At 47.5% G+C, this 10,651-nt stretch overlaps 1 protein-coding gene across 1 annotated transcript in view; it reads left to right on the forward strand.

The window, feature by feature from the left end:
* Positions 1 to 8,735, forward strand: part of PLPP3 (phospholipid phosphatase 3) — a 46,164-nt gene extending 37,429 nt beyond the window's left edge. The window contains exons 5-6 of the mRNA XM_074831943.1: positions 1,753 to 1,929; positions 6,942 to 8,735. Of these exons, the coding sequence (XP_074688044.1) occupies positions 1,753 to 1,929; positions 6,942 to 7,067 (303 nt within the window). The 3' untranslated portion in view covers positions 7,068 to 8,735. The remainder of the gene's footprint in view (positions 1 to 1,752; positions 1,930 to 6,941) is intronic.
* Positions 8,736 to 10,651: the final 1,916 nt, after the last annotated feature.

The following is a 10,651-nucleotide window of genomic DNA, read 5'->3' on the forward strand; positions in this document are numbered from 1 at the left end:
CTCCTCATTGGTGGTGGGGGTTTTTGTTATGTTTTCTAGATCTTTCTGAGCAGAACATGACTCCTAATTTTGATACATTGATTATCGACTCATCTTTCTCCCGAGCATAGAAATTATCATCACAAACTTGAGAACCAGCCCAGTGGTCCATTCTCTGGGCTACATCAGCGTGGGTTTGCTGTGGGGATCTAGAGAGCTGTAACTTGTCCCATAGCATCGCGTCCACAAGTTTGCATGGTGTGGGGTGTGCGCTGTGGTGACGTGGCTTCATTCCCAGACTCAAGCTGGTTTGCAGACATATTCCCCAGAATTGTAATGTTCATTAGCCAGCGCTGAGCTGTTTTGGTACTGCTCTCTTCCATGTTAATTGGCTAACAATTTGGGTAATTTGGAGCATCTGCTCCATTCAAATCACATGATAGTTCATTTCCTCTAAAGAACCCACTGTGTATTCTTTCCAAAAAGGGGTAAATATAATGTTTATGCAACAGCCAAACATTAAATTGGCCAAAACGATGCTTCCCCCTTATCAGCTTTCCAATTAATTCTGCTTTTATAGGTAAATGGTGTCATTAAGTTATTTGTGGTTTCAGGGAACCCAGCGAGAGCTTCTTTCCCTTTTATATCAAGGCAGTGTAAACTGCTCTGGGTGTGTAAAAGGAATCGTAAATGGATATTAAACCCCTTTCCAGCCCTCTGATGTTGCAGAGTGCGCTGGGTCTGACTTCCAGTGTTTCATTTAGGAACAGGCAGAACATACCTGCTGCGGCTGAGCCCGCGGGCAGCAGATCCAAGCTGCAGGAGCCCAGCAGCATTTGCCAGGCACTTTTACACTCTTTGAGCCATCGAGTGCCTCTCTCCTCCCCAAGCCGCAAGGTTTCTGCAGTGTCCCTCCCTTCCCGCAGCCTTCCTCCCGCACTGCGCCTGGTCCCGCTCATCTGTGGGCAGCGGGTTGCCGTTTTCCTGTCCTCTCTTCCCGCCCGGCTTCCCGGTTCCCACAGGAACCGGCTGTGCCCGCCGGATGAAACGGAAACGGGCCCGAGATAGTCACAGGGGGACAATGTCCATTTGACGTCACGTCAGCTTCGTCTTTTTGGGTCGAGCCAGGACTTTGCTTTACCCTCGCTTGGTAGGAGTGACTTCCCATGCCATGCGGTGGGATGGCTGCACACCCCAGGGCTGGGAAACATGATGGCAATGTCAGAGGATTGCATTTTGCTTCCATGTTGTCAGCAGTTGTGGCTATGTCTCTTGGGGCTGGCTCTGGAGGTGTGGCATGCTGCATTGATTCCTGTTTTTCCTCTGAGAGATGCCGTGGGTCCTGCGTGCCCCAGATTTGAGACTTTGCTTCTGTTGTGCACTAAATAGCAGTGGGGAGGAATTTCCTTACTCAGCCTGATGGCAGGTTGTGTGGAGACTGAAGTGGGGCCATGGTGTGAGCCGAGATGGTGGGTCCAAAGCTCCTGACTCTGGCTCACCAGGGAAGGCTGTACCCACCCACCTCTGCCCACGTCCCCTTCTCCAGGGGTTAAAATCCCTCCATCTCCATTCCCCTCTGCGTGATAGAGGACACACATTTGCAAAGAGCATCATTCTTCTTTGACAACTCCCTGCTCCTTGAGTTATAGGGGTGCAGGTGCCCCATGGCCAGCCCCACAGAGCGGATACTGCCATGCATGCACATTTTGGGCACAGCTTCTCCTTTGCTGCCCTCAAAAACAAAAAGGTTGAGTTAATTTCTCTTCTCCACAGTTTTATCTGCAGGCCAGATTCACGTGGAAGGGAGCCCGCCTGCTCCGTCCCCTCCTCCAGTTCACCCTCATCATGATGGCGTTTTACACCGGCCTGTCCCGTGTGTCAGACCACAAGCATCACCCCACCGATGTGCTGGCGGGCTTTGCACAGGGGGCCCTGGTGGCTTACTGCGTGGTGAGTATGGCAACCTCCTCCGCAAGGAGCAGCAGCGGGGATGTGGCTGGGGGTACCAGGGGAATAGCAGGCACCTCCCCAGCCCATGTTGCTGCCAGCTTCTGTAACCCCCACCCTGTAACAGCCAGGGATATGGCAGGAGGCAGCGTGCTCTGGGGGTTTGGTCTGGTGTCATTCCTGTGTGACAGCACATGTAAACTTTGTTTGTAGGTGGAGTGCAGCACCCCACCACCTTGATGGTGGGTGCTCTGACTGGCACCAGAAAATGGAGGGTGCACCCAGTGCTTTCCCCTCCCCGTGAGCAAATGCAGCTGCTGTGCTGGAGGGATGAAGCAATTCCTCTTCTCCCCCACAAAACAAGCTGCATATTCACAAAAAAGGCAACATTTAGGGTTTTTCCCCATCAGCCTTGAGCTCCTGGAGGGTCCTGGGCGAAGGGCCCCTTCACCCAGACAGCCTGGGGTGCTGAAAAGGTGTTTGGACAAGGGAGAGTATTTCTCTCTTAGCCAGCAGCATTTGCTTCTCCAGCTGCTCTTGGTAACGAGCACCCATTTGCACGGCTTTCCACCAGGACCCAAGCAGGGGGTCTGGGGTGCTTGGTTTTATGGCTCTTCCCTGCACAATCCAGCCAAAAACCATCCCCTGGGAGCGGGAGCTGGTGTCTGCCCAGCGTGGGGAGGCAGGGTGCCTCGTTCAGTGGTGGGTTTTTAATGTAGCGAAAGGGCTCGTGAGAAAACACCAAACAAAAGCCGTGCCCACTTGTCTTCAGCTGCTGGGCTTGTTCTCATGCAATTTGCTTTCCAAAGAGTGACCTGATTGCACAGCTCTGTAACTCGAAGTGACACATGCAGATATTTAAAGTAGGCAGGGTGGGGGGCATGGGGCTGGCTGGCTGCCTCACATAGAAACAAAGGGGCTGGGGGTTTTGGTCGTTTCTGTGTCTGTACAAAATCTTGAAAGCAAGATTTTAACAGCTTACCATTTTCTTGGGTGTGTGTTTTGGTTTTTAACTGATCTGAAAGTAAAGCAGCCCTGAAGACAAGGAATTAAATTGGCTAATGTTACATTTTGCAAGAAGATAAAATAGGTTATTCACGTACTTTCCACTCATTGATAATATTCTAAAGCCAAGACAAAAATGTCATTGTCGGGAACTTTTTATGAAGTATTATTAACTCTCTGAGCAGTAGCTATTGGGTTTTGCCATTGTCTGATGCCGATGTCCCATGCAGGGCTGTCATATTCAGAGGAGGAAACTAGAGAAGTGTGCGTGTGTGTGTGCACAGATGAGTGCTGCTGCTGTAATGCCTGCTCGCAGCAACACTGTTACAGGTCCTGGTCCTTCATTCCAATATTGTCAGGGTGCTTCTCCAAATCCTGGTAATCTTTTCCTATCCCAGCAGTCAGCTGTAGCACCGTGATGGCAGTGCTGGCAGCCCTGGGGAGAAAAGACCCTGGGCTATGCAGGGAGCAATGAAGCAGCTTGTTTCAGTCCAGGTGCCTGAATTTGTTTGTTGACACACCAAGTGCACATTGCCAGGGGGTATTTACTCCTCTGTGTGCCTTTCTGTTTGAGAGGTGGGATAAGAGCAATACACAGGGGGAGTAGGGATAAGGTGATCCATCCCTGGATCTTAGCAGCAGTTTCAGAAAGACAATAGCTCTCCGGATGCTCAGGACGGGTGTCCGGATGCTTCCTGGCCGGGATGAGCAGCAGGGCTGGCCGTCCCCTCCCGGCCCTCCGGCAGCTGGAAACTGTGCTGGGAAGGGTCGGCTGCAGCAGCACTGGGCTGGTTTTCCTGTGTTGAGGTAAAGTGACAGAGGAAGCAGCTGCCTGGAGTTTCACAGGCAGGCTCAGGTTTGCCTGCAAGCCTGGGGCAACCTGTGCTGCTCTTCCTAGCTGGCTTGTGGAGGGGGCAATTGTCTCCAAACCCTCTGCAGGTATGGCTTGGTGGCTGGGAACATCTCAGGCAGCAGCTTAGGACTCAGCATGGGGTTTAAACCCAACCCTCGTCCCATTTCATCAGCTTGCAAAGAACTGTCAGTATGTCCTTGTTCTCCTGAACCTGGTTTTGCTGGCATGAGCCATTGTTTAGGAGGGGCCAGCAGACTTTCCTTCCTGTTGGGAGATGCAGCAAGGGACAAAAGGAAGACTCACCCCAAGACTCCCTGGAGTTTGCATTGTTTTTTGCTAAAATTACTGGTGTATCAGAGCAATTACTGGTATGTCCTGAGGGTCCTTGCCCAGCTTTGGGATCCAGCTCTTGTGCATAGGATGGCCTGAAGCAGAGGGAGGGACCTGGAGACTCATCACCTCCAATGTACCCTGGATGTTCCCACACACCCTTTCCCACAGCAAAACCTTCAAGAGTCCACTCTGATAATAGTCAAGGACTGTTAAAATACCATAGTTACCAGGCTGTAATTTTCAGTAGAAACCAGTTGTGAGTTTCATCTCCGAGGGCTGCCAGAGCTTAAATCCAAGTTGTGCTGCAGCAGACACGTTTGTCCTTCAGTGCCTGAAATAACAAGCAGAAGACATTAGTGTCAAGCACTTCCAGCTGATGAAACATTCGAACTTGGATCCAGGGTAAAATATGATGAGGAATGGAAATAGTTTTTATGCACGTTGTAGGCAGCCTGATACGTGTAGTTTTATGTCTCATCTGATGGAGAGAGAAAAGGGGAGCCATCGGAAGGACATGCTCCTGGTGTTGCTCAGCTTAGATGAATTGTTTTAACCTCTGTGTGTAATTAAAAGATTTCTTCAATGTAATGGAAAGGAATAGGAATTGTTCAGTGGCAATACAAGATACTGGCTTGCTTTGTATAATACGCGCTCAGGCTTCTGCTGTCAAGTTTTCTTTATGGGTGGAGAGCACCTTCTACAGGAAATGGAGCTAATCCAAGTGAAAAACTTTGCACGTTTATTAGTCCTTTTTTGTGTTAAACAGTTCAAGCATTAGGAGGATTTAACGCACTGTTTTAAGCCCCAAAGATCACGTTTCATGATTCCTATAAGTGTTTATATAACCTCCAGCCATGTTAAAGTGAAATACAGCTTAAAGAGAAATGAAACCTCTTACCCAATCTCTGAATTAAACCCTGAAAAGCAGCAAGCAGCACAGTAAAAGCTAAAATACCCAGGATGACACTCCACCATAACTCATTCCTGTCCAAAATAAGGACCAGACCTGGTGTAATCCCCATATGCTTCTTACCCTCAGCAATCTCCTCCCATAAATTGATTTGTTGTGGCTATATTGGTGCAGAAATTGGACATCTTTTTGATTGAATCCAGCTCTCCGAGGTGGGCAAGCAAGTGAGATGGCATCAGAAATGCACTGAGCCAGCTGAATGGAGGTTTTACAGTTATTAATGACCCAAAAGAAAACCATTGCTAGAGCAGTTCAACATGCTTTTACACTGATGCTGCAGCAAGAGGCCAGACTCCAGCTTGCAATCCTTGGCAGGATCAGCTGGATCCTGTTATTTAACCAAAGGTACAAATGCTGCCACTTGGATGCCCTGTAAACAACTTTATCAGCTCTGTTATACAACTAGGCAGCCACACACTGGCACATACACTGAAAAAGAGCTGGTTTATATGTCAGCTCCTTCCTTGCTTTTCCGTGAAGTAATAAAAGCCGAGCAACAACAGCTCAGCTTCCCGCACCCCCAGCTATAATTGTAGGAGTAAATTGCCACTTATAGCAGGTTCACTGTCTGTTCAGGTCAGCATCTTAACTGCCCATGCTGACAGGGACTTGCAAAAGTTGTTTCTAGGGACAACTAGACGTGCTGTGTAGGGATCTGGGTAGCTAGAAAATGTGGCAAAAACCTTTGCTCCCTCCCTGCGTTACCCAGCCTGGATATACTAATCTAGTATTATTCCTCTGAGCACCTTGGATTTGGTTTTTTTCCCCTGATTTATCTTGTTGCTTAAATGTTGCATTTGAATACTGTGGGAGAAAAATGTGCTGCTAACTCCTACAGCCATGTGCTGCTCCTTCCAGGGTTTCAGCTCAGCAAACCCACAGCTCGGTCCGAGTTATCAGTGCTTAAGGATGTCTGAGATGAGCTGGCAAATTTGGGCTGGCAGAGGCAGTTGGCAGCAGGACCAAAGTTTGGGGCTTTGGTGCCAGCTAACAAAATGATGAGTCCTTGCCACTTTTTGCTCCATCCAGAGGATCTGTGCTGTCTGACTCTCTTTCCCTTCTGGCGCAGGGCTGAGGTTTGGCAAGGGAGAAAGTGCCCCGGCCCTGGAGGACTGATAAGATTTCTGCAGCGGCTGCCAGGGGAGGATGTGGAAGTTTCCTCCCAGCACTTTGTTTCTTATTGTGTTGCTACCTCCCGAAATTGCCAAGTGCTGGATTTTTCACATCCGGGAGAGGAGTTACATCACGGGATATTTAGGAAGAAGTAGTCAGGAATAGCTCCTCCTCTCCTTAGGCTTTGGCTTCAGGACCAGACCCTGGCTCTGTACCGGTGCCTTGGTGGGGCATTGAGGAGAGCATCGCTCACCGTTGACTCACTGCTGATAACTTTTAACACAGCTTTGATTTGAAAGCTTTTAATTGCCTACCTGATATCTGGCTGAATGAATTGTTTCACACCGACTCCATCCCTAAAACCACTCACCATGAGTCAGCCCTTTGGAGACCTTTGTTATTGTATTGGAGTGTGGGCCGTGTATCTGTTTCCTGGCTTTTCAACCCGTTCAGCAGAAGTTTGGGTATTGCACTCGGTGATTACACAGTGAGAAATTAAATTGTTCTGTAATGTTTTTACGCTGTGTTTTGGACGGACTGAGCCTTTTTCCATATAGTACAGAAAGGTGGTAGCAGGCGCTTGGGATTTCACAGCTATCAGCGTTATGGGCAGGCATTCAGTAATAGCACAAAAAGCGCTGCTTTTGCTGCTTAAAGACATTCATATATCCTGTAAACCAAATTTTTGAACAAAGCATCACACAGTGTGGCTAAGTTTGCCTTTTCCACTTACTCCTACAGGTGTTTTATGTCTCAGATCTCTTCAAGCCCAAGACAAAGACTTGCCTGCCTCCACCACCCATCCGGAAGGAGATCCTTTCACCTGTGGACATCATTGAGCGGAATAACCATCACAACATGGTGTAGACCTTTGAGAAATCGGATGGGTGTTGTATTTTATTTTAAATTTTTTTTTTTTTTGCAAAAAAAGACTGCTGACAGCAACTACCTGCTGCTCTCAAATCTCATCAGACAGTAGAATGTAGGGAGAGACTTTCTTGCCCGACCAGTAAAGTCTTACTCTGTGGTCTTTTCAACTTGCGACATTTGGATGAAAGGGGTGGTGGTCTACTAAGTCAAAAGCGACAATGAGAAAGAAAAAAACAAAATACAAAAGTCGAACAAAGAGAGGTGCCGGAGTTCTGGATGTGCAATTGGTTTGCGTGTTCATGTTGTAGTGAACGCCAAATTGTTCATAGCCTAATGAACACTAAGGGATTTTTGGAAAGCTGGCCATCTTAGGTTTTTTTTTTACTATGAAGATTTCCAATGCCTGCGAGAAAATAAAAAAAAAAAAACAACTCACAAATAAATTGTATAGCACTATATACGAGAAACAGCACTGAGTCAAGATCTGGGATTGGTTTGTAAGAGTTGCTTTTTTCTCTTTTTGATACTAGTTTATTTTTGCCTCCTCTATTCCATACTGTGACTTAGTTTAGAAGAAGCTTGCCCAGTCAAAGATCTCTGAAGGGTCTCTGTTCACACTACACGCCTTTAACGAGCAATCCTGAGCTGTGCAGTGGGGCTGAATAACTCCATCCTCTGCGCAGAGAAGCCATGTTTCTTCCTCTCTGCTCGTTCCCTGGCCCTTCGTGAAAAGAGCATCAGCTGCTTCCTGGCCATCCCTTTCCCCCCTCCCCGTCTCCCCACCAGAATCACAGCAGGTTCCCTGTGTGCCCACGGTAGCTGGCGGTTTGCAAGTGGGTAGCGGCGGCTCTGCCGAAGATGCGTTCGCACTACAACCTCGGGGCTGAGTCCTGGGGAAACTTTTATTCTGCAGTTTCGGGACGGGCTGCTGGGCGGCACGTCCCAGCCTGGTGTCAGTCGGTTTGTGCATCCCCCCCCCACCCGCGCCCCTTCCTCCTTCTTCCCTTGGGCACCCCGGTGTGTGCCACGGCAGGTACCAGGTCCTGTCCTCTGCCCGGTGACACCAGTGGTAAATCAGTCGTGCCTATATTGAGTGTGACTTTTTTTATTTTATTTTTTTTTTGCCCGGAAACCACAGGTTCTTGGTTTGCAGCCCTTTCACAGAACGCGTTTGCAAAGGGATCCCGCAAAGCATGCAGAACGGCCATTTGCACATCCTTCTTACAGAATCCGTCCTATCATTTCAACTATAGCAAGCTATGATTTTTTTATATATAAATATTATATAAATAATGTATAAAACCTTAAAAATTAACTATGTAAAATATTATTTCTGAAACAATTTTAGATATATCCACTATGACTATAAACTGTGTCCTGACCTGTGTTATTTACATTTTGCTGCTTAAAAAAGCATTGAATTAATTTTTTTATAGTCGACTAAAATATTGTAGTTCTGTGGTAGTAATATTTTAATGAAAATAACTACAATTAGAGACATTTGTATAAAAAAACATATTAAATTGTCTGTATTTTTGTAATGTTCCATTTTGTAAAGAGAAGAATATTCAAAGACTTTTGTAGAATACAAAATTGAAGTTTGTATCTGCGAAATTATTGCTGTATAAATGTGCTTTTTAAATAAAAGCTCATAACACAACTAAACATCCCCGTGCAAGTTGTGTTCTGCCTTTGGGTTGACCTTCACCTGCCAAAGAAACAGGACCCTTGCCCAGGAGGATGATTGGGGTGACCCTTTGGCATTTTAGGATATACGAAGGCATCTGGACAAAAAGGGACCTGATGCCACTTTTGATGGGTGTGTGAGAAGGTTCTACCAGCTCCCGGTGGGGAGGGTGTGATGAAGACACTCATGGGTTTGCATTGAACTGCTCTTGGTTATGTCCAGTCTTTGATCAAATCCCTTTTTCTTTAGTAATATTATAAGCTTTAAATAAATATTATTGAAACAAAACAGAGTCTGAAGAGCTGCAGCCTGGCTGCTGAGTGTCCTGGACAGCCCCTGCCTAGGAGGGCTCACAACTATGCCCCGCACCACCTTTTCCATGAATAATAGGCACCTTGCAGCTCACTGGGTTGCAAAGATGTGGGTGGAAGGGGAAAAGAAGAAAAAAAAAAAAAAGCCCACAACATGTGCTCAGATATGCACATGTGCACAGCATACAGTTACAAGGCAGCCTTGATTTTTTTAGAATTACTATTATTTTTTTCCTCCTCCTACAGAAGAAAATGAACTTCTCGGTGGTGACACATGGTCAGAGCTGCATTTTGGCCACTCCTTGGGTGAACCGCATCGGCAAGATAACGTGGCACAGAAATAATTTGCAAGAATGCATGACAGGAAGCGAATACCACATCAAACTGCAAATAAATAGCAGGTGGAAATTAAGCAAGCAGAACTCAGCTAGCACTTGCTATTATTATCCTAATTAGTAGCAATATTTTATTATGTGTGGAAAAACTTTGTAAACCCGCACCTGCCCTAAATGCCAAGGGAGTTTTCATGGGGCCCTCTGTGATTTGAAAGTGTTTGGGGGTTGAGTGTGTTGTAGTTTAGACTTTAGCTTCAAGGCAATGGCCATAATCCCCAGTTTATCTCCAAAATAGCTGCCTGGGTCTAGGTAACCTGGGAAGGCGGAGGAAACCTGCCATGTCTGTGCCTGGCAGGAGCTTGGCCCTGTGGACCCCTTCAAGTGGAGGGCTGGCTTGGGTGCAGCAAGCGCTGGGCTGAGAAAAGTGTTTGTTTTGCATCTTAACCCCTGGCTACTTGAAAGAAAACAGGAATACAGATGTCTGGGTGAAAGAGGAGGGCTTGGAGGAGTGTCAGAGGGGAAACTGCACAGGAGGTGATAAGAGCCGGACAGAGCCAGTGGCTGCAGGGCCAGCAAGTCACTGGACCTCAGTCAGGATGTGTGGGTCGGGTTGGGGAGAGGGGAAAAAAGGCCATGGATAAATTCATGGAAGGCAACAGACTTGAACATTATAGCACAGGGCTGAGCATCAGCAGTGCCAAGTCCTATTTCTGGCTGAGTGATGGTCGTTTCCTCCTCCGCTTCCCGTCTGCCTCCCCAGTGCTGTCCTGTCTCATCCTCGCTCTCACGGCAGCCTATGCCCGGGGGGTGCAGCTTTGCTGGGGTTTATCCTTGCCAACTGCTTGAGAAATAAGTAAAGGGGAGTGATAATTGCTGGAGGCATGGATGGGAGAAGGCAATACGTGGTGGCATGTCCACAGAGACCTTTCCGGGTTAGCCAAACATAGAGTAAATGTTTAGGTGCTACAGGAGAAATGAGCACTGATATTAAATGAACATTTCAATGAAATCCCATAGAGAAGTGAAAGCCAAAGGAGTGGAGACGTAGGTACCGCAAGCTGTGAGCACGGTGACAGGGCGTATCTATTGCCATCTCTTCCTGCAGGGCAGGAAGGAAGTGAAAGAGAAATGGGTGAAATGGAAAAAAAAAAAAAAAAAAACCCAAAGCCATATGAGCGCAGGGATCCGAAGGCAACTGCTTCTGTGGGTGGTCCCTGAGCAGTGTCTGCATGTGCAGCTGGAGCTTGC

Source organism: Strix aluco, chromosome 8, assembly GCF_031877795.1.
Source record: "Strix aluco isolate bStrAlu1 chromosome 8, bStrAlu1.hap1, whole genome shotgun sequence".
Lineage (NCBI taxonomy): Eukaryota > Metazoa > Chordata > Aves > Strigiformes > Strigidae > Strix > Strix aluco.